Source organism: Pecten maximus, chromosome 4 (genome assembly GCF_902652985.1).
Source record: "Pecten maximus chromosome 4, xPecMax1.1, whole genome shotgun sequence".
Taxonomy (NCBI): domain Eukaryota; kingdom Metazoa; phylum Mollusca; class Bivalvia; order Pectinida; family Pectinidae; genus Pecten; species Pecten maximus.
Window position 1 is genome coordinate 14,306,505 of NC_047018.1, and position 26,009 is coordinate 14,332,513.

At 36.0% G+C, this 26,009-nt stretch overlaps 1 protein-coding gene and 1 long non-coding RNA gene across 2 annotated transcripts in view; one reads left to right on the forward strand and one right to left on the reverse strand.

The window, feature by feature from the left end:
* Positions 1–25,872, reverse strand: part of LOC117325315 (mucin-2-like) — a 53,182-nt gene extending 27,310 nt beyond the window's left edge. The window contains exons 1-5 of the mRNA XM_033881444.1: positions 25,620–25,872; positions 6,506–6,654; positions 2,408–2,686; positions 2,017–2,137; positions 209–387 (exon numbers count right to left, since the gene is read on the reverse strand). Coding sequence (XP_033737335.1) covers positions 209–387; positions 2,017–2,137; positions 2,408–2,686; positions 6,506–6,599 — 673 coding nt within the window. The 5' untranslated portion in view covers positions 6,600–6,654; positions 25,620–25,872. The remainder of the gene's footprint in view (positions 1–208; positions 388–2,016; positions 2,138–2,407; positions 2,687–6,505; positions 6,655–25,619) is intronic.
* On the forward strand, positions 22,671–24,839 carry LOC117325316. The gene is made up of 2 exons (XR_004532238.1): positions 22,671–22,791; positions 23,370–24,839. It is a non-coding gene; the product is annotated as an uncharacterized LOC117325316 (long non-coding RNA).
* Positions 25,873–26,009: the final 137 nt, after the last annotated feature.

The following is a 26,009-nucleotide window of genomic DNA, read 5'->3' on the forward strand; positions in this document are numbered from 1 at the left end:
ATTTCAAGACAAAAACAATGATTCTTCCATAACAAAAGACAAATGCTTCATAGCACAGTGGTATCTTTTCATGACAAAATGTTACATATCTATGACAAAATGCTACCTTTTCATGACAAGATGTTACCTTTTCATGACAAAAGACAATTTCTATTAAACAATAGACTGCTTGTTAGAAGAGATTTGAATGGATAGGCCTATTGATTACCATTTTCTTTGGGAATTTTATTAATCCATTTTCCTGCCATTGTATGTGATTTGTGTACATTGGTGTTGGTCACATTCAGCTGGAAGTATGCATTAGGTGTATCCAGGCCGTTTCCAGAATTCCATGTACATTCAATCTTGTTCGTCATATTTGTACAGTAAATATAGGCACCATTAAACCTTCAAATTAAACAAGATGTCAGGATTATACTGGAGTCAAAATTAAGTAAGTTTGTAAACTACAGCAGTATGTAATTCCATTATATAACGGAAAAGAAAAAAAAAACAACAAAAAAACAACAACAGTATACCAGACACCTAACCCAATCTAAGTTATAGAAATATCTTGACAGACATCTAACCCAATCTTGGTTATATAAATAACTTAAAATACATCTAACCCAATCTTGGTTATATAAATAACTTAAAATACATCTAACCCAATCTTGGTTATAGAAATAACTTAACATACATCTAATTACCCAATCTTGGTTATAGAAATAACTTAACAGAATAACCCACTCTAGGTTACAGAAATAACTTAACAGACATCTAACCTTATTTAGGTTATAGAAATCACATAGAAAACACCTAACCCAATCTTGGTTATAGAAATCTCTTAACAGATACCAAATCTAATCTTTGTGATCAGAAGGGCCAAATGGGCCCGAATCGCTCACCTGCTATCCACTGATCCTATTTATACATAAACATAATTAAGAACAAGTTAATCAGAGACCAGATGTAAGATCTCAGGGTCTGGACATTATTTAAAAGGGTATCTCGTAGATATTTTGGCCAGTCGAACTCTTTCAAACTTAAATCATTGTCAAGGTCATTCATTTGAACATTCAGGCAGGTGAGCTAAAAATTACTAAACATTGAACATTCAGGCAGGTGAGCTAAAAATTACTAAACAGACATCAAATCCAATATAGTATTAGGAAGAGGCACGCACATGGGCCTTAATGGTTATGAAATACACACTGACAGTTGATGTTTTTGCCTTAAGAATTTAAGACATTTGACCAGTGTGACATTGAAGGTAAATAAAGTTCATTCAATTAAACAAACTTTTCAGTGTGTTAACCAAGCATCTGTCTGCCCTAATATCATGACCATGTGCCTCTTAATGAAAAATGGTTTTAAAGATTTCAACACATTTGATCTGGGAGGAAGGGTTACCAATGTTGTTCAAATGAATGACCTTGATATACTTTCAAGGTCATTCATTTGAACAACTTTGGTAGCACTTCATCCCAGCATGCTACTAGCCTATATCATGACTCTTGTGACCCTTGGGTTAGTGAGAATATATATACAAATATCAGGGTAGACAAGGTTTTCATTTGAATAAATTTTGCAGCCTTTCATACTACATTATTTTATATCCATTAATTTTGATATATTTTTTGAACTTTTGCTTGTGAAGCATGTATATTATATTTATGAACTTATCCAACTCTACCATTTTGTTTGTCCTTTCTATTTGAGGGCTATGTTGTTTGTGATAGAGTAATTATAATTATCACTAACTAAATACTGATTGTGTACCTCAATATCTACTATTGAAACCTTCCCCTTAATCCCTCAGAGGACAGAATACTTTATACAAAGTCCTGTAGGCTAATTTCCCAGTGAATCTCAACAATAAAATTGCCAAATAAATTCTGCTGTAATGTATTAGAAATGTATTAGAAGCCTTTTAATCACTAAAACATGAAGGTAAACTACCCAGCATCCTTTAGAAAGTGTGGCTGTGTAATAGAAACTAAGAAGTTCAAGTAACTGGATACCTGTAATACCTACATCATAAGGTCCACCTTGATGTACTGCATGTAGCGGTATGGAGGAAGGATCCATGTACACACCAGCTTGTCCTTCCAATTGTGCCAGATACACTCAATGTCATTAATGGGTTCTAAAGGGTCTACAACATAAAATACACTGTGTCTGCGCAATAGTACTGGTACTAGCACTGGTAATCGACCTAAGTTATTGCACGAGGCCAAAGGTCCAGTGCCATATAGAATCTCAGCCGATTACAAGTACCTCATGTAAAATATTCAGGACTATTGCACAGACACCCATGATATCTTTGTATAATAGTCTACAACACAAAATACACTAACATTTACTAGTTCTATTGTCTACAACACAATCAGAATGTTTTGTTCTACAATAATTATAATATACATACAATCGATGGCTACAATCTGGCCTCCAATAGTTCCGTTAGGGTTCAGTTTAGGAAAGCCTCTCCTTTTACAGTAGTAGTTGCCACCATCCTCCAATCCCATTGGCTTGTTCAGGGTCACAGTGGTTTCACTGGTTACAGTAACATAAGCTGGGTCCACCTCCACATCATCCAGTGTGATGTACAAGTTGGATGCATTTTCAGATCTGGTTGCCTTGTCTAGGGAACAGCTTATGTTGCTGATCTCATTTATATAATAATATGGATCATTTGGGAGAAAAGCTGAAAAACAAAATATTTTTTATGTGTTATTCTATATAAGATAATTATGTAATGTTTATTTTACTAATATATAAACACAGTGGAGGATCGGTAGTAAATATACCAGTATTATACTGATAGGTCAGGGTATATCACAAAATAACAAAGATCGGTAGTAAATGTACCAGTATTATACTGATAGGTCAGGGTATATATCACAAAATAACAAAGATCGGTAGTAAATGTATCAGTATTATACTGATAGGTCAGGGTATATCACAAAATAACAAAGATCGGTAGTAAATGTCCCAGTATTATACCGATAAGTCAGGGTATATCACAAAATAACAAAGATCGGTAGTAAATGTATCAGTATTATACCGATAAGTCAGGGTATATATCACAAAATAACAAAGATCGGTAGTAAATGTATCAGTATTATACTGATAGGTCAGGGTATATCACAAAATAACAAAGATCGGTAGTAAATGTTCCAGTATTATACCGATAGGTCAGGGTATATCACAAAATAGCAAAGATCGGTAGTAAATGTACGGGTATTATACTGATAGGTCAGGGTATATCACAAAATAACAAAGATCGGTAGTAAATGTACCAGTATTATACCGATAGGTCAGGGTATGGTAGCACACCACAGTAAGACAGCCTGGCCATGGGCAATTTTTTTGTTAAGCAAATAACTCCTGTATTATGATATGTATAAAAAATGAAAAAATAAATGTACACTATAATTGGTATATCCAGTATGAAGTAGTACATACAGGCTTCACATTTATTAAAACAAAAATCAATAAATTGGTTCCGGATTTTAAATATCCGGATTTTCCGAACGTGTGTTTACACAGGAAATTTAGTTTGGCCTACAGCGCAAAATGGAAGCCCACAGAAAAGGTAAGATAGCGGAAAAACTTAATTTACAACATATGTCCAAACAAGATTAATTCTGTCTTTGGGATAGAGATATTTAATTTTAAATAGGTTTCAGAAAAAAAATTGTGTAGAGAATTGTGCCATTTTGGGTCAAATATCATAATATTTTGCAATTTTTGAGAATTTTTTAAGCTGTTACCATGGTATTCACAGCTCTAAAAATCACAGAAAATATCAGTTTACTTATCCTTCAGAGCTCTATTAAAATTGCAAATGTTGTACAGATTTCAAATATATATACTTTATTAGAGGTTATATGTAAGGTTAACTGGCAATGTTTACATATCTAAAGCATGTGCCATATTTTTCAGAATTTGGCATTTTTACTGTACACTGCTACCTTATAGGGGCTGAAAAATGTTATTTTTTGGAAATTATGCTTAATCATGCTTGATTAAGCTTCATTTTAGTTCATTATTGCTCAAAAATGCATAAAAACAATTTAAAACTTGTTTATTATCAGGCTTGTCATATTAGAGGAATCAAGGGAGGTAACTCGCATATTTACCCATTTTAAGGGTGGGTTAATTAAGCATAATGTTAATGAGTCAGTGTAAATTGAAAAGATATTCTATGTTTTATAACAAACCCAAAATAACTTATTGGGTATCTAACAAACCATATAGACTGAATTCTGGTTTGTTTTACCTGATTTATTACCCCGTATCCATGGAAACTATTACAGTAAGTGTTATTTTTTGAAATATTTGGTGAAACCATTATTTTCAATTTATTTATACATTGGTAAGCATGTAATTTCAATTGATGGAGTGTACGGTTGATACAATATTGTCAATTATTGTCACTTCCTTCGGTAAAGCAGAAAAAATAGCATTTTCCGCATAAAATGGGATCAGCGGACACTTTCATATGATCATTGGTACATATCTGAATTACCGGGGTGGAAACAGATGACTGTGATGTCATAGGCATGACATTTTGAAATCTTGGATGTCATGTCATGATTTATCAGTTAGAATATTGCATGTGTTGCTAAGCTGAGGTTTGGAAAGGAATTTGGTTATTTATTATGACACCATTGAGTATTTATGACGTCATGGATACCATCTGATGACATCATAGTTACTGATGACGTCATGGTAACTATGACGTCATATTACAAGGCTAAATTTGATAGTTGTATAGTATTTTTTGCTTGATTACATGCACAGAGACTCAAAGTACCACATTCAACTCAAAACACAACTTTATTCAAGAGATATACAGAATTATGGGAGTTTTCATCTTTAAAATTACCTCCCCTTATTACTGGATTGGGAGAAAAAGTTGTCAAAATACACCTCTCAGGGAAATCAGCAATGCTCGGTGACTATTAAAGATACACAGTAACCCGATATGTCATTTTGTTCGTCGGAACATATTCTAGACATTCATGGGCTTTTTAGTAAAATTAGAATTAACAAAAGTGATGTATAAGGTAGCACACCACAGTAAGACAGCCTGGCCATGGGCAATTTTTTTTGTTAAGCAAATAACTCCTGTATTATGATATGTATAAAAAATGAAAAAATAAATGTACACTATAATTGGTATATCCAGTATGAAGTAGTACATACAGGCTTCACATTTATTAAAACAAAAATCAATAAATTGGTTCCGGATTTTAAATATCCGGATTTTCCGAACGTGTGTTTACACAGGAAATTTAGTTTGGCCTACAGCGCAAAATGGAAGCCCACAGAAAAGGTAAGATAGCGGAAAAACTTAATTTACAACATATGTCCAAACAAGATTAATTCTGTCTTTGGGATAGAGATATTTAATTTTAAATAGGTTTCAGAAAAAAAATTGTGTAGAGAATTGTGCCATTTTGGGTCAAATATCATAATATTTTGCAATTTTTGAGAATTTTTTAAGCTGTTACCATGGTATTCACAGCTCTAAAAATCACAGAAAATATCAGTTTACTTATCCTTCAGAGCTCTATTAAAATTGCAAATGTTGTACAGATTTCAAATATATATACTTTATTAGAGGTTATATGTAAGGTTAACTGGCAATGTTTACATATCTAAAGCATGTGCCATATTTTTCAGAATTTGGCATTTTTACTGTACACTGCTACCTATATATCACAAAATAACAAAGATCGGTAGTAAATGTACCAGTATTATACCGATAAGTCAGGGTATATATCACAAAATAACAAAGATCGGTAGTAAATGTACCAGTATTATACCGATAAGTCAGGGTATATCACAAAATAACAAAGATCGGTAGTAAATGTATCAGTATTATACCGATAAGTCAGGGTATATATCACAAAATAACAAAGATCGGTAGTAAATGTACCAGTATTATACTGATAGGTCAGGGTATATCACAAAATAACAAAGATCGGTAGTAAATGTATCAGTATTATACCGATAGGTCAGGGTATATATCACAAAATAACAAAGATCGGTAGTAAATGTACGGGTATTATACTGATAGGTCAGGGTATATCACCAAATAACAAAGATCGGTAGTAAATGTACGGGTATTATACTGATAGGTCAGGGTACATCACAAAATAACAAAGATCGGTAGTAAATGTTCCAGTATTATACTGATAGGTCAGGGTATATCACCAAATAACAAAGATCGGTAGTAAATGTTCCAGTATTATACCGATAGGTCAGGGTAATAAAAAAATATCACAAAATAACAAAACAGAAGTTATAATTACACCTTGGAGTTCATAAATGTGGTAGAAAAGCAATACACATTAATTTATATAAATATAATGTAGTCCTACAAACACCATTGTGTGAATAAAATCGGAGAAACGTACCAATTACACTGAAAAGGTTTCAGTCAATGAGACACTAGGATGACAATGGTTATCCAGAAAACATATCTTCTAAACAGTGTAAACATCCTACTTACATCCACATTTACAGCAAACGATGCATGCTGATGAGAACCAGAGAAAACTTCCCATCACCATAAACATCAGAGTCATCCTTATACTACCCTCCATGTTGTCCAGGCTGATGTCAGATCACATCTCTTATTCTACCTTTATACATCTGTACCTGTAAAAACAAGAATAGAGTTCTTGAAACTAGAAACTGTCTGTGAGACGTAAATGCCCCTACTGCCACTTGGGATGTCTGTTTGATTCCTAGCAAAGGCTGTGAATTAATGTAATAAATGTGCTCTGTTGGAATTTGTCTGTCTACTATAATTACTCAAATTAGGTAGGAAGTTTTTAAATTGCATTCTCATAAATGGGACACAGTCACCTAGCCAATAGTGTAAGATCCTAAACATGTCAACAACACAATTCAAAACGAGGTGAGTGGGTGTGGTTTATGTGAGCACCAGGAAAGTAACTTTTATCATCCAAGCAATGATCATTTTCATATCTCTTTATATTATTTGTGCAGTGTTTTTTCAAAAGTTCAGTATTTCTTATACTTAAAAGAAATACAAGAAACATAATGTGCTTTACACCTTTTAAATAGTGGAATATAGTTAATATTTTGAGAAGCCACATTTTAAACTGGCTAAAATCTGATCTCCGATTGATAAGGATCCTTTCCGGTATATAATGTCACTGCACACAGTGGCCTAAATAAAAATTCAATAACAATACAAACCAGGGACAGCATGTTGAATCATGTTTAAGTACATTGAACTTTTAGAGGTCATTTAAATCCAATGAAGGTCAAACACTGATTTTTGTTACTCGATATATGATAACTAAACAAAAACCACAGAGTATTATAAAATGCAAATCAATATTTACAGTTATTTACAGTCTACAATACCTATCACCAAACTAGAACTGTCGCCAGGATGGCTGACTAATACCCCCGCAATCTGCATGAGTCAACGGTGAATTAGAACTGTTTATTAGAGGTTAACTAAGATAACCTGAGTAATATAGTGACCACTTGCCATAGCAACAATAGTTTAGAGAAAAAGAAAGCGGCATGCACATCTACACATGGTCCTCTATATTTGTGTGAAGTTTCATTGAAATCGGCCCTTCGGTTTAGGAGAAGTTGTCCGGACAAACTTAAAGTTATGGTTCTTATCGGAAAACCTGTTTATAGTGACCAGTTGCCATAGCAACCATAATTTAGAGAAAACAAAAGTGGCATGCACATCTACACATGGTCCTCTATATTTGTGTGAAGTTTCATTGAAATCGGCCCTTCGGTTTATGAGGAGTTGTCCAGACAAACTTAAAGTTATGGTTCTTATCGGAAAACCTGTTTATAGTGACCAGTTGCCATAGCAACCATAATTTAGAGAAAACAAAAGTGGCATGCACATCTACACATGGTCCTCTATATTTGTGTGAAGTTTCATTGAAATCGGCCCTTCGGTTAAGGAGGAGTTGTCCAGACAAACTTAAAGTTATGGTACTTATCGGAAAACCTGTTTATAGTGACCAGTTGCTATAGCAACCATAATTTTGAGAAAAAGAAAGTGGCATGCACATCTACACATGGTCCTCTATATTTGTGTGAAGATTCACTGAAATCTGCCCTTCGGTTTAGGAGGAGTTGTCCGGACAAACTTAAAATTATGGTTCTTATCGGAAAACCTGTTTATAGTGACCAGTTGCCATAACAACTATAATTTTGAGAAAAAGAAAGTGGCATGCACATTTACACATGGTCCTCTATATTTGTGTGAAGTTTCATTGAAATCGGCCCTTCGGTTTAGGAGGAGTTGTCCAGACAAACTTAAAGTTATGGTACTTATCAGAAAACCTGTTTATAGTGACCAGTTGCTATAGCAACCATAATTTTGAGAAAAAGAAAGTGGCATGCACATCTACACATGGTCCTCTATATTTGTGTGAAGTTTCACTGAAATCTGCCCTTCGGTTTAGGAGGAGTTGTCCGGACAAACTTAAAATTTTGGTTCTTATCGGAAAACCTGTTTATAGTGACCAGTTGCTATAGCAACCATAATTTTGAGAAAAAGAAAGTGGCATGCACATCTACACATGGTCCTCTATATTTGTGTGAAGATTCACTGAAATCTGCCCTTCGGTTTAGGAGGAGTTGTCCGGACAAACTTAAAATTATGGTTCTTATCGGAAAACCTGTTTATAGTGACCAGTTGCCATAACAACTATAATTTTGAGAAAAAGAAAGTGGCATGCACATCTACACATGGTCCTCTATATTTGTGTGAAGTTTCATTGAAATCGGCCCTTCGGTTTAGGAGGAGTTGTCCGGACAAAATGTGTCTACAGACGGAGGGACGGACAGACGGACAACATGATTCCAGTATACCCCCCTAACTTCGTAGCGGGGGTATAAAAAATAGCAGTTTCAAATTATACCTATTTTGTCTTGATGCAACAGAGAGTGACTAAGTTATATACATTTGTATACATGTAGTTACCTTTCTGTTGTTGTCCACCTTAGGGAGTTACATATATGTCTAAGGTTAGATCATAGGATGTTCCTTATGCGGACATAAGGAACATGTGCATGCAGGGATTTTGCAGAATGCATGATAATCTGTGGGTGTCTCGAGATTTGGTGTCTCGCATGGGCCTTGAGTGTGGGACGAGTGGTACTTGCATGAGGTCCATGTGACCTGCTCTGTGAGAGCTTCCAGAAAGGTCACATTATTTTCAGGCTACATATACATGTATGACTGCCAGATGCATAATACATGTGTGAGAATTCAGCCTGAAAGCCATGAGGGCATATAGGTAGAGGTCGGGCTAGCGCTGAGAGGTCACTTTGTGGTCAAATTTCATAGTGTCAAGATCCCTGCCGGTCAACTTGAAAGTAATCCAAGGGAAACGAGGGCGTGACTTGCACCTGCATGATGTCCATTTTTTTACCAAGTGTGTGTCTTGTTAGACATCCTGTATAAAAGGTCCACTCTCTTTAAAATCAGAATGACAACTGAAGAAATTCCTCTCAGGGTACTATTTACTTGGCAAGGTTCTTACAGATTGCCAGCAACTAGCTATATATATAGGCTGTGGCCAGTCCTCAGATTACCAGCAGGAAGGCAGCAACTGGCCTTAATGTAGACTGGTAGTACCAATGCTGTTCCATGCCAGCAAAAAGCCTGCTTCATGTCACCAGGATGCCTGCAGCACCGGCCCGAAATGGCCACTGGTATAAAAACCTTGCTTATCAATAGTACAAAGTGTCAAACAAGCTGTCAAAATCATATCTTAAATCACTGTTTAGTTGTTTCTGTACACAGACACAGTGATATCCTAACTATTAATACATTTCAAAAATAATATATACATGTATCTATGAAATAAAAATGAAGTTTCCTTCCATGATCCATAAAGTCCTGTTTTGCCTCCCTATTTAAAATTTGCTGACAGTGAAAATAGCATTCCATTCTCAAGTTATCAGGCAAATGTAATTTGGCATCATTACATCAACAAATGTATAACCCAGTGCTAACTGAAATAGTACAAGTATGTCAGACAACCCATGTAGAACTAGGGACGTCTCAGCCGCTATAGGTAACATATACTGTAGTAGAGGAGTGTGACAACTGATATTACACATTAGTAATAGGTAACATACACTGTAGTAGAGGAGTGTGACAATTGATATTACACATTAGTAACAGGTAACAGATACTGTAGTAGAGGAGTGTGACAATTGATATCACACATTAGTAATAGGTAACATATACTGTAGTAGAGGAGTGTGACAACTGATATTACACATTAGTAATAGGTAACATATACTGTAGTAGAGGAGTGTGACAATTGATATCACACATTAGTAACAGGTAACAGATACTGTAGTAGAGGAGTGTGACAACTGATATTACACATTAGTAACAGGTAACATATACTGTAGTAGAGGAGTGTGACAATTGATATTACACATTAGTAATAGGTAACATATACTGTAGTAGAGGAGTGTGACAATTGATATCACACATTAGTAACAGGTAACAGATACTGTAGTAGAGGAGTGTGACAACTGATATTACACATTAGTAACAGGTAACATACACTGTAGTAGAGGAGTGTGACAATTGATATTACACATTAGTAACAGGTAACATATACTGTAGTAGAGGAGTGTGACAATTGATATTACACATTAGTAACAGGTAACATACACTGTTGTAGAGGAGTGTGACAATTGATATTACACATTAGTAATAGGTAACATATACATATAGAGGAGTGTGACAATTGATATTACACATTAGTAACAGGTAACATATACATATAGAGGAGTGTGACAATTGATATTACACATTAGTAACAGGTAACATATACTTAGTAGAGGAGTGTGACAATTGATATTACACATTAGTAATAGGTAACATATACTGTAGTAGAGGAGTGTGACAATTGATATTACACATTAGTAACAGGTAACATATACTGTAGTAGAGGAGTGTGACAATTGATATTACACATTAGTAATAGGTAACAGATACTGTAGTAGAGGAGTGTGGCAATTGATATTACACATTAGTAACAGGTAACAGATACTGTAGTAGAGGAGTGTGACAATTGATATTACACATTAGTAATAGTAACATACACTGTTGTAGAGGAGTGTGACAATTGATATTACACATTAGTAACAGGTAACATATACTGTAGTAGAGGAGTGTGACAATTGATATTACACATTAGTAACAGGTAACATATACTGTAGTAGAGGAGTGTGACAATTGATATTACACATTAGTAACAGGTAACATATACTGTAGTAGAGGAGTGTGACAATTGATATTACACATTAGTAACAGGTAACATATACTTATAGAGGAGTGTGACAACTGATATTACACATTAGTAACAAGTAACATATACTGTAGTAGAGGAGTGTGACAATTGATATTACACACTAGTAATAGTAACATACACTGTTGTAGAGGAGTGTGACAATTGATATTACACATTATAGTAACAGGTAACATATACTTAGTAGAGGAGTGTGACAATTGATATCACACATTAGTAACAAGTAACATATACTTAGTATAGTCCAGTCATATTACAGCATTAATTCACTAAACATCCAAGTAATTGCAACAGAATTTATTTCACTTCTAAACGGTAGCACAAAACCTTAAGAACAATAGGAAAAAAGTCCTCAAAAATTATTGAACGGGAAATGCTATTTTGAGGCCGAAAATGATTTTTTTTCACAAAAATCGGCTAAAATAGGAAAATCGTTGTTTCTTATATATAACACCTTTAAAACTTGAAAGGAAACTGCATAAGCAATTCTAGAGTGTATTTCATTTATAACAGTCTCATAAATTCAAATAATTGAACGGGAAATGCTAGTTTTGAGGGAGAAAATGCATTTTTGTCGCAAATATCATTAAAGTTATAGAAAATACATATGATTTATTTGCAATGCCTTTTAGATTGTAAATAACTCAAAATAATACTGTTAAGAGTATAGTCATTTTGATATATTTCAAAAACCTTCATTGACTCAACGATTTTATTACCTTTGCGCATGCGTAGTAAGTCTATTCTTGCGCAATAATACCGTTCTTTGGAAATAACGCCTCTGTGTCAAGACACTTCATTTTTCAATTACTATTTCAAACATATAAGTTTGTAATTATAATTCCAATACAAAAGTTTATATTTTCAAAGAGTAGCACATTTCTCAACAATAACAACGAATACATTTGTAGTGATTTACCATCTAGAGATGATGAGGATTTAACATCTTGAAGATTGGAAAAAGAATACAGAAACGTCACTTCTAACACTTCACATACTTAAAACGCACGTAAGTAAAAACGTTTGGCAGTTTTACGAATATTCTAGACTTGACTGTTTAATTCTAGATCTGCCACGCTCTTATTAGAGCAACTGAACCCTCTGCACTCATGACACCCGATAGAACACTCAATCCCATGTTTTCGGCAAGTACATCTCTTGTTGTCGCAGTTTGTTTTACAATTACAATGTATAACCTTGAGGAGGTTTTCCGGTGCAGGGGGTTTTGTGGACTTTACAGGCCGATATTTGCCATCGAATAACTGAAAACCCCAATCACAAGCTTCAAGTTCAGCACCATATATCCACTCTTGCCATTGCAAGTAAGAACGTAAGGAGTGAAAAGAGGCAGCATTTGAAGTAGGTGGCAGAGACTGGATCTGGACACTTGTCGTCTTCGAGAAGGCTTTACATGTATGCTGTCGAAATCGTAGGTGGTCAAGACTATCTTGTGGCTCCCCTCCATATAGATGACATATCAGTTGCTCTCCAGCTGTAATTATTTCGTCTTTAGACGACCCTTTTTTCGAGAACACATCCAATCGGGCACTCCACTTTTCATTCCAAAGTTTTTTCAACGATTGCCCTTTTCCTATGCCATACAATCTCGAGGTTGTATCACAACCAGTAAGGGCATGGATTGCAGGCAAAATATTGGTTTTTGCTAGCCCAAAAGTGAGTTTGACTTTGGTAATATCCCATTGTCTTTTGCTCTTAGTGTCTGGAGAACCAAAAGTTATCCTCTTTCGCTCTGGATCGGCATGTAGCAAGAGAAGCACTAGTAGATCAGTATCCTCTCCAACAACAACAACCTCTGAAACTGTTGAGCATTCAACAGCAGTTAGAACAATAAGTCTATCTGCATCTCCGGTGTCATGTTTTACGGTGCATCCATTGTTTGATAAAACTTCGCCTAGAAGTTTTAGGAATACGCTCTTATTCTTCTCATTGGCGAGAAATACTTCCTTTTTTGTCTTACATGGCGTGTCTTTTGTAAAGTTAATGTCTGGAGAGCTCACACCCTTTGTCCGACGAATGTGTGCCGTGTCTTTTGTCGAAGGTCCACTCATGTAGCCGTCGAAGACAATGATAGGACAAGAGTATCTACGTTTTATATAGTCAGCATACATGTTACTGATCTCTCCGTAGGTCATTCCTTTTGGCCAAGTAAGTTTGTGAAGAAGGTATCCGCCGTCAATAACAAACTGGACCGATCCATCTTGTATTTCGTCTTTATCCATTTGCTTCATTTTCCATAGCGTGTCAGCCAAATGTGCTTTGCATGCTGCCCGTGGTAGACCATTGCTTTCAAAGAGCGAAGACGGAAACGTTGATAGCTTATACTTGAAAAGATCAGCGACATCACATTCATCTCTTGAAATGGCTAATAGTCGTTGAAACAAAAGTTGTGGATCCACTTCTAGGATATGTTCTTTGATTTTGTAACTTGACTCAGAAGGTATTGTTGCGACTTGCAACGTGCGTTTGAAGCTATATTCAAAGACGTTGTGATTTTCCATTGATGACAAAATTTTCAGTCCGTTTTCATAGGCTAAATAAACATTGACATTCTTGTCTGCAACCATACCTGTGTACTGGTTTCGCAAGGAGTCCGTATCCGAGAAGGGATCTCTGGCTTTTATAAATGAAGCAACCACTTCAATGTCATTCTTATCTCGTTCTGTCCTGGTCATTGACGCTTCCTTATGCTGCTCACTAGTACAATACTCTGTTCCGCTGAGAATTTGCATAGAGTCATTTATTTCAGCACAAAATGGCATTGACATTAACCACTGAGTACGTTGAACAGGAGTCATACCTCTTCCCCTTGTTAATCCGCCAGTTGTCTTGATACTCCTCATTAGAACTTGCTCTATTATCAAATCTGAAGACAACCCTGCCCAGTAACGATCCGTTCTTCTGACAACATGATATCCATTTTGAAATGAAAGATAGACAGCTGGATGGTCCGTCTGAAGCTTTTGCATCATTTGTAGGTAGATTTGGTATAAAGGTTGTGACCAGCTGATGCTAGGTAAGGAAGCATATCCCGTACACACTGCAGATGCAAATCGAAATTCCCGGTTCTCTCAGCTTTGATGAACCTGTGGAGTAGACTAACCATATCAAGGTATTGGATCCACAATGCAGCTGTTTTGTTGTCCTTCAGTTTTTGCATTGCTGTTTCTACAATCTCTATTACCATTGAAGTGTGTCTGTTGGATAATAAGGCCTGCACTGAGGTTTTTCTTTCAATGAAATCATCATAAAGAGATGCCAATCTGTCGAGAGTGTCGGAGCTTAATGAAATACTTGATACGTTTGGTTCAGTGTCATTAACAAGTATATCGACAAGTCCATTCTCTGGAAAATTGTAGGATAAGCTGTCCAACTCTGACTCTGTCTGTATCTTCTGTTCGCTCGTTACGGATGGTTCTTGTTCTTGATTTTCAGATACTATATTTGATTCAACTTCAGACAGGTTTTGTATTTCAGGATCATCAATTCCAAAAAAGTTCGAAACCAATAGCCAATAAAGCGCGGTTTCAACAAGTCCATGTGCTCGAACAGCTCTTGCAACTGCTTTCCCACTGAGCATATGCGTCACTGCATTTGGAGCATATACTGTTTCAAATGTTTCCTGAAGGCCAGAATTGCGCATTAAATGGCCAATACACCCCAAGAAGCTCATCTCCATGTGGAATCCTCCAAGTTTCAGAACAACGTCTTTCATTTCATTCTTTGTGGGTTCAGAGGCACAAATCATCAACGCTTTCCAGTATAACGGCTGGTCGAACGTAATCACTGGGACCTTGCTGTATTTGTGGGATTGATCAACAACGAATCTTAGAGTGGAGTAAACACATGATATATCGGTGGCACTCATGTCAATCATTGGCAGGAAGTAAACGGATGACTTTCCAGGATGGTTACCATCGTGGCACATTTGCATCAATCCTGACCAGCTTGGGGTTGGCCTTCTCAAAGGCCATATTATCTTTGATACAATGTCAAGATATCTGGATGGGTCACTAGCTCTAGGTTTAAGTGTACTGAATGTATCAAATTTTAAATCAGATGTTGAAGTATTTGGTTTTTGGAGAAAGTGTATATTGATATTCCCTAATGCTTCCAATTCTTCCGTTGATACATGTCCCCGTCTTATAGTATGACACTTCTTCTTACCAGGTGTGACTGCTGCTATAATGCCCATACCATGGAATGTGCCTTTACCATCCAATGTTCGAATGTCATGATCTACATTATCACCTACAAATTGCATAAACTGGTTGGAGTCAATATCTGGAAGAAAAGTCCCATTAGCTACAGCCGCACATGCTTCGAATTTCTGTATTTCTTGGTATGGTGAACAAAATCCTAAGTTGTGAAGAAGATCAATTAGGAATCTAGAGGCAAAGTGGTGATGTAGTTGAACACCAAGGCCTATTTGAAGTGGGGCAATTTGACGTCTTGGTTTGATTGCTTGCATTATTGCCTGTCCTATGGAGCTTACTTTAAGACTTTGGTCTTTCGTATTGATTGCCGTAGATAGAAACAGGTTAAGACTGTTGGGTATATAATTCAAATTTTTCTCCATTGATGACAAGTCACTCGATGAAGGATAACAGTCACAATCAAGGTCTAACGTCCTAACGTCGGATTTGATTAAGTTGGCTGCAGTTTTAATAATAGATAACTTTTCATCGTCATCGTTTGTTTGCGGTTGCTCATGAAACGCATGCAAGATATTAGCAGCTGTTTTTCTAATAGTAATGACTGTAAGCTTTCCTTTTGAATGCGTCATGATAATGTCATCTCCAAAGCTTTCTTTAAGCTTAAGCTTCATGTAGAATGGGGTGTATGCATCTTCACCGCAGATATCGCGCATTCTTTTCACCAAATCAGAGAGATCGTGTTGGTCATCTTCATGATCGTTCAGAAATGTAACTATTTCTTTAAAGGCAGAACTTGTCACTGTTGAGGTTGATCTTCCTTTTTTTGCGTCAGTTCGAGGAGAAAATGCCGAGGGAACATTTTTACCAGTTCTAAAATTAACGCTACACATTTGGTGATAAATAGCGTCTGCCGCATGAAGGTCATTGACTGTCTCAATTCGTCCTCGTACTGAATTTGCCCATTTGTCATTTCGAGCGTAACAAGTAGAAAGAATCGAATACTTAAAGTCTGTTGTGCGTACAGGAAACACATCATAGCCTCTTTTTTTACCGCGTATTGATGCCGGTTGAGCACAGAACATACAGTGGCTTTGGAACGAAAATGTTTCAATTTCTGACGATCGTAAAATGCGCGTTTCATTGTTGTCAAAGTCGGCAGGTTCTCTGTGTCTGTTTTCATTTAAAAATTTATGTATCTGGCTGGGATTGGTAAATGTCCTTCTACATGCTGAATGAACGCACTGTCCGGCCAAAGCATATAGAGACTGGTTACGTTTCTTTGCTGCAGAGTTTATTCCATTTGCGCCTTTTTCTTTAAGTAAAACGAGATTTCCATTTCCATTACAAATAATACATGTTTCCATATTTTTCCGCCATCAACTGCAATAAAATTGATATACATATTAGCATCATTGATAGTTGTATCGTGGATAATCAAATATGTTTTGAGATATATTATTCGTCGTAGTTAACATATCAACATTATGCTTTCGGATTCAATTTGGACACCAAAGGGCTTCCATACATTAAAAATTCGACGAAAATAGCCCTTCTTCAAACGTGTTAATTTTCTTGATTACTGTTTCAAAATGGATTTATATTATTTCATATTTTATGTTAATACGCATGCATGGACACATAACATCCACACTTTCATTCATGAAAATGCGGAAAATCGTAATTCATTTAATTTTGTTGAGATTGAATCATGGCCGCAATGTTTTGGTTAAATTATTCATACTGTAACTTAAAGATTCAAACAAAATACTAATCAGATAAGTGCATACTCATATACTTTTGAAATCAATTATCATTATTATTATTGTAACAACTTACCAATACTTGTGTAACTTCATATCGTAGGTATGATCTTCGCCGATAAAAACAATCGCCTGATTACGTAACGATCTACACATTATTAACCCGGTACGGAGGCCTATACATGCCATAGTTATAGAAGGCGATTTATACAAAGTTTAAACGTAATTTTAAATACGTTCCACTGCGAGGACTTTAGAGGACTTTTGATATGTCATACTTTAGGCTATAAGGAATCGTACACAAGTGAAAACAATTCTGTTGCAATTAGTTGGACGTTATTATTAAAATGATTGGACTAGTAGAGGAGTGTGACAATTGATATTACACATTAGTAACAGGTAACATATACTTAGTAGAGGAGTGTGACAATTGATATTACACATTAGTAACAAGTAACATATACTGTAGTAGAGGAGTGTGACAATTGATATTACACATTAGTAACAGGTAACATATACTGTAGTAGAGGAGTGTGACAACTGATATTACACATTAGTAACAGGTAACATATACTGTAGTAGAGGAGTGTGACAATTGATATTACACATTAGTAACAGGTAACATATACTTATAGAGGAGTGTGACAATTGATATTACACATTAGTAATAGTAACATATACTGTAGTAGAGGAGTGTGACAATTGATATTACACATTAGTAACAGGTAACATATACTTATAGAGGAGTGTGACAATTGATATTACACATTAGTAATAGTAACATATACTGTAGTAGAGGAGTGTGACAATTGATATTACACATTAGTAATAGGTAACATATACTTATAGAGGAGTGTGACAACTGATATTACAAATTAGTAATAGGTAACATATACTTAGTAGAGGAGTGTGACAATTGATGTTACACATTAGTAATAGGTAACAGATACTGTAGTAGAGGAGTGTGACAATTGATATAAACACATACGTAAGTGTTGGGTCATCATAACCAGCTTTAAATCATGTTGACTAATAGACACATTTTACATAAGTATAAATACTTATATTGTGGTTTACAAACATATAAAGATACTTAAATGATATAGTAAAGAGGGAAGGTGGATTCTGAATAACTCCAACACCTCCCCACCCAACACACATCCCTTCCAGCTGGTACATTTATTGACCTTGTATAAACAACACCTCCCCACCCAACACACATCCCTTCCAGCTGGTACATTTATTGACCTTGTATAAACAACACCTCCCCACCCAACACACATCCCTTCCAGCTGGTACATTTATTGACCTTGTATAAACAACACCTCCCCACCCAACACACATCCCTTCCAGCTGGTACATTTATTGACCTTGTATAAACAACACCTCCCCACCCAACACACATCCCTTCCAGCTGGTACATTTATTGACCTTGTATAAACAACACCTCCCCACCCAACACACATCCCTTCCAGCTGGTACATTTATTGACCTTGTATAAACAACACCTCCCCACCCAACACACATCCCTTCCAGCTGGTACATTTATTGACCTTGTATAAACAACACCTCCCCACCCAACACACATCCCTTCCAGCTGGTACATTTATTAACCTTGTATAAACAACACCTCCCCACCCAACACACATCCCTTCCAGCTGGTACATTTATTGACCTTGTATAAACAACACCTCCCCACCCAACACACATCCCTTCCAGCTGGTACATTTATTGACCTTGTATAAACAACACCTCCCCACCCAACACACATCCCTTCCAGCTGGTACATTTATTGATCTTGTATAAACAACACCTCCCCACCCAACACACATCCCTTCCAGCTGGTACATTTATTGACCTTGTATAAACAACACCTCCCCACCCAACACACATCCCTTCCAGCTGGTACATTTATTGACCTTGTATAAACAACACCTCCCCACCCAACACACATCCCTTCCAGCTGGTACATTTATTGACCTTGTATAAACAACACCTCCCCACCCAACACACATCCCTTCCAGCTGGTACATTTATTGACCTTGTATAAACAACACCTCCCCACCCAACACACATCCCTTCCAGCTGGTACATTTATTAACCTTGTATAAACAACACCTCCCCACCCAACACACATCCCTTCCAGCTGGTACATTTATTGACCTTGTATAAACAACAAAGTTTCTAGGTCAGATCTACTTCCCTAAATCTAGTGGTTTAAGCACCAACACTTCAAATGCATTGTTAACCAATTTCAGACATGGTCGAGTGCTTGAGAACAAAAATGATATAATTTACACATCAGTACATTTGCAAATGAAAGCATTCATCTTTGTCAACTTTATCATAAATGTAGATGAAAATTGGGAATCAATTTTTTCATTTTTACGTTGCATAATTGGGTCAAATTTTATATTCAATAATAAAAACATGAACTGTTGAAAATAAGAAACCCTTTTACAATGAAATCAGATGCAGCCATACATTAGTATAGTGGGGAAGGAAAAGCGGTCTACCAAGTCCATACTATGTCAACATCTTGGTTTATAGTAGATTTACATGAAGAATTCCCATCCTCATACCTGGTTAGTTGCAGTTGACTTTTTGTCATTCCTCTCCTCCTCATGGTCAGTTTATCATTGGTCATTCCTCTCCTCCTCATGGTCAGTTTATCATTGGTCATTCCTCTCCTCCTAATGTTCAGTTTATCATTGGTCATTCCTCTCCTCCTCATGGTCAGTTTATCATTGGTCATTTCTCTCCTCCTCATGGTTTGTTTATCATTGGTCATTCCTCTCCTCCTCATGGTCAGTGTATCATTGGTCATTCCTCTCCTCCTCATGGTCAGTGTATCATTGGTCATTCCTCTCCTCCTCATGGTCAGTTTATCATTGGTCACTCCTCTTCTCCTCATGGTCAGTTTATCATTGGTCATTCCTCTCCTCCTCATGGTCAGTTTATCATTGGTCACTCCTCTTCTCCTCATGGTCAGTTTATCATTGGTCATTCCTCTTCTCCTCATGGTCAGTGTATCATTGGTCATTCCTCTCCTCCTTATGGTCAGTTTATCATTGGTCATTCCTCTCCTCCTCATGGTTTGTTTATCATTGGTCATTCCTCTCCTCCTCATGGTCAGTGTATCATTGGTCATTCCTCTCCTCCTCATGGTCAGTTTATCATTGGTCATTCCTCTCCTCCTAATGTTCAGTTTATCATTGGTCATTCCTCTCCTCCTCATGGTCAGTGTATCATTGGTCATTCCTCTCCTCCTCATGGTCAGTTTATCATTGGTCATTCCTCTCCTCCTCATGGTCAGTTTATCATTGGTCATTCCTCTCCTCCTCATGGTCAGTTTATCATTTTTTTCTACTCCTCATCATGGTTAATCCACCCTAGGTTATTTCATTCCCTGCCATGGTAAGTTGACAATACATTTTTCCACTCCTTGCCATGCTTAGTTGACCATACATTTTTTCACTCTTCATCAAGGTAAGTTGACCCTAGTTTATTCCACTTCTTACCAGGGTTAGTTGACCCTAGTTTATTCTACTTCTTACCATGGTTAGTTGATCCTAGTTTATTCCACTCCTTAAAATGGTAAGTTCACCCTTGCTTATTCCATTTCTTACCAGTGTTAGTTGACCTAAGGTTAATTCCACTTCTTACCAGTGTTAGTTGACCCTAGGTTATTTCACTCCTTGCCAGGGTTAGTTAACCCTAGGTTATTCCACTCTTTGCCATGGTTAGTTGATCCTAGGTTATTTTAGTCAGTCCAGTCATTTCAGGTTATTTGATCCCTCCTCATTACTCCTGGCAGAACTCTTGATTTTCTTCTGAAGAATTGATTTGCTGCTCTCATTGTAACACTTTGGATCAATATATATTTTCTTTTTAATGAGACTAAAAGATAGGGTCCTATGAGGATAGGTGTATTGAATCTGATGTAAACCCAACAGAAGAAAACATTAAGCACAGAGAGAAAGAAAATTGGACACAAAAAATAAACTCAATCATATGTCTGAGAATTGGTGTCACCTTGACTTCCATCCTCATATGACCCTGGCTGTTGGTATCCCCTAGAAACCTGTCCTCATATTACCCTGGATGTTGATGTACATCTACACCCATCTTCATGTGATACTAGCTGTTGGTTTCCCATAAACACTCATCCCCATGTGATACTGGCTGTTGGTTTCTCTATAGACACCTGTCTTCATATAGCTTTGACTGTTGGTGTCCCCCTTGACACCAATCCTTCATATTATGACCCTGGCTGTTGGTGTATCCCTGACTCCCGTCCTTGTATGACCATGGCTGTTGGTGTATCCTCGACTACCGTCCTTGTATGACCATGGCTGTTGGTGTATATCCTCGACTCCTGTCCTTGTATGACCATGGCTGTTGGTGTATCCTTAGACTCCTAATGTTGTATGATCCTGGCTGTTGGTGTATCCCTGACTCCCGTCCTTGTATGACCCTGGCTGTTGGTGTATCCCTGACTCCCGTCCTTGTATGACCCTGGCTGTTGGTATATCCCTGACTTCTGTCCTTGTATGACACTGGCTTGCCAAGACATAAAATCCCAAGCAAACAAATATGATCTAAGTATGTATGTGTGTAAGAACAGCCTCGGATCTCCCTGTGATAATCTCTGGCTCTACCAACTTACAACCACAGAGAAATGCTCTATCAACTGAGTGACAGAACTATGTACAATCCACCATAACCTGTTCCTTTTACACTTTGAACACACTTGTCTTCTTGTATGTGACCAACTCTGCCAATCATGACGCCACGATTATGATTGTATATGAATATTTATCCTGCAACTGCCACCGCATTGTCGGAATACACCCACCATATATGTTTTTGCTGTATATTAGCATATGCGTCAATTCGATTGACATACTTCAAAGTGAAACAACGTGTAAAAGGCGAACATATTTCTGTCATTTTTGACACCGTTTCAATTCAAAATGATTATTTTTGATGATTATTTTGATGACTGTTGCAGGATAAATAGAACACATGGTCAGTGTCTTAAAATATAAGCTGTATTTTGGCTCGGGACAGTCTTTCTTTACCCTCGCCAAAATATATTATATAGCTTATATTCTAAGACACTGACCATGTATTCTCTATATGTATATATATATGTCATGACTTGATTACCAAACTATATATAATTTTAAGCTGCCCGTGCTTTAAGCATTGTTATAACTATCAACCTATCATGGTATACATCACGATTATGCTGTTTGTGACGTTGGTGACATGTACTACATCACATGGTAGGATGGTATTAACATAAACCGGTCTCACTAGTTACCGACAAGAGCCGACAAGAAACTAGATTTACCGACAAGAGCCGACAAGAAGTTAGAATTACCGACAAGAAGCCGACAAGAAAGGAAATGAGAGATAAAATAGTTTTTATTTATTAAAACAATCTATGATTTGTTGATTTTTTTTATTTAGGAATATTTTGTGGTCTGATATAGATGGTTGTGACAGGTAATATTGAGCCGACAAGAAGAATAGATCTACCGACAAGAGGCTTGAATTAACGACAAGAAGCCGATAAGATAGAAAATGAAATACAAAATAGTTGCTTTTTTTAATTAATTTATTAATACAATGTTTGATATGCTTTTTTTTTTTTTTCTCTCTCTTTCTTTTCTATTTTTGGTTGTTTTGTGGTGTCTGATACAATGGTGGTGACAGGGAAAATTGAGCCGACAAGAAAAATAGATCTACCGACAAGAGGATGGAATTACCGACAAGAAAGATAATAAAAGATATAAAACGCATTTTATTTACCAATACTATGTTTGATTTGGTTATTTGTTAGTTATTTATTATCTATTTGGATTGTTTTGTGGTCTAATGTAATCTAATGTTGGCGACAGGTAATTGAGCCGAAAAGAAAAACTGATTTACCGACAAGAGGCTGGAATTACCGACAAGAAGCTGATAGGAAAGAAAATGAAATACAAAATAGTTGCTTTTTAATTTATTTATTATCACAATGTTTGATTTGTTTATATTTTTATTTTGGATTGTTTTGTGGTCTAATGCAATGTTGGCAACAGGTAATATTGAGCCGACAAGAAGAATAGATCTACCGACAAGAGGCTTGAATTAACGACAAGAAGCCGATAAGATAGAAAATGAAATACAAAATAGTTGCTTTTTTAATTAATTTATTAATACAATGTTTGATATGCTTTTTTTTTTTTCTCTCTCTCTTTCTTTTCTATTTTTGATTGTTTTGTGGTGTCTGATACAATGGTGGTGACAGGGAAAATTGAGCCGACAAGAAAAATAGATCTACCGACAAGAAGCTGGAATTACCGACAAGATGACGATAAGAGACAAAGTATGTATATATTATTCTTTATTTCTTAGTTGTTTTTTGTTTTTGTTTTCATGTATTTGTTTTGCATTCGAAGTTAAACATATTCTGTTGGTGAATGTTTTTGGTCTCAACAGTTAAATATTCCACCACTGACGGTCCCACCAGACTCACTGAAGTTTTATTTTTTTAAGCGATAGAGTTTTTGCATTTATTGTGCGTTTTCTTTGCCCAGGTTTACGTGCCAAAGATTGAGTTTGTGGGATTGTGAGACTACCATCCGTTGACTTAGGAATCTTTGCAGTGTGATTTAGAACATTGGAGGCTGCTTACTGGTGGACTTAACTCGAAGTCCCCATGGCCGTATAATGCCACCATGTATTAAACTTTCTTGTACATACAGACGAAAAACATGTATATAAACATTTTGTCATGTCTAATATTTTGTCGCGGTTCTTCAAAGATATTCAGTTCGGGTGCTGGTATTATGTGTTTTCACTGCATAGGAAGCCAGCCAGTTAAGTGTATGTTGTCATTGTGTAAGATTTCGCTGGTCATTATTACTCTTGGCAGAAATTTGTGTATACAAGTTACCCGTGGACGCGTGTGTCCCCTAAGGTCAATCGGCACGTGGCTCATAGGTGAAGGTATGATAGTATAATTTCTAAATATGGGCCCGCCCACATCGCCAATTACTATTTTTCATTATCTGGTAGTTGGTGTCAGAATTAATTCATTGCAACAATTTCTAATAATCAATCTACACGAACTTATATAAAATAAAAATAAATTGTGATTTACCTTTTTAAAATTAGTACGAAATTTGGAATATATCATGGGTAGTTTTCTAATCAATACAAAATTAACATTGAAGTTATTCCATTATCATATCATTTAATAAATTTTCTTTTAAATATATACATATTATTAAATTGTTAATTGTTCAATATATTCCAGTACATATAATTAAATTAGTATGTACGAAGAAATAACCTTTCTATTCTTTCTTGTCGGCTTCTTGTCGGTAATTCTAACTTCTTGTCTGTTCCCGTTCAATGCAGTGAAATTATTAGAAACGAAGATACAGAAACAATTGTATCAATCATTTTCTGGTAATGCAATCATTGTCGATATATACATGTATTACTACATTGTACGTGTAATTAAATTAGTATAAATCAAGAAATAAAAAAGATCGTATTGTTCATTTTCTTGTCGGCTTGTCGGTAGACTAATTATAACCTCTTGTCGGTAAATCATATTTTTTTCTTGTCGGCTCAATTAACTGTCGCCAACATTACATTAGACAACAAAACAATCCAAATAGATAATATATAACTAATAAATGAACAAATCAAACATAGTTTTGATAAATAAAATGTGTTTTATCTTTTATTTTCTTTCTTGTCGGTAATTGCAGCCTCTTGTCGGTAGATCTATTTTTCTTGTCGGCTCAATTTTCCCTGTCGCCAACATTACATTAGACAACAAAACAATCCAAATAGATAATAAATAACTAATAAATGAACAAATCAAACATAGTTTTGATAAATAAAACGTGTTTTATCTTTTATTTTCTTTCTTGTCGGTAATTGCAGCCTCTTGTCGGTAGATCTATTTTTCTTGTCGGCTCAATATTACCTGTCACAACCATCTATATCAGACCACAAAATATTCCTAAATAAAAAAAATCAACAAATCATAGATTGTTTTAATAAATAAAAACTATTTTATCTCTCATTTCCTTTCTTGTCGGCTTCTTGTTGGTAATTCTAACTTCTTGTCGGCTCTTGTCGGTAAATCTAGTTTCTTGTCGGCTCTTGTCGGCTCTTGTCGGTAACTAGTGAGACCCACATAAACTATTCCATGTAGACCATATTCATATTGGATATATCACAACATATATAATCATGTTGACGATGGTACAAGTATCGATAACGATTTACAGTTAGAAATAAGATTATTTTTGATATAAAGTTTTACTTACATTCTGGCGTTGACGGCTTTCTGCGTCGACAATAGCGCCTACCGTTTACTGTTTTCAATTTTGTTTTTCGACTTCTTCAAGGCGTCTTATATAGGTCAAGTCATCAATCCTCTTTAGTGACAACATTCTTACACTATCTTTTCGTATAAAATAACATCCGTTTGTCACATCCAAAGTAAATTATAACAACAATAAAAAGCTGTTTACTCTTGGTGACCAAATTACACTTCCTGAATGCCAAACCTTTTTCTCGGAATACATTCTAAAAATAAACCGATAAATAGACCGATCTTGGTCGTCGGAAAGCTTGTGTTTATAATGAGCCTACGTCACAATATTCTGATTACATGCAGACTGTTATACTAAACGAAGGCCCACTCTTTCCTTGTT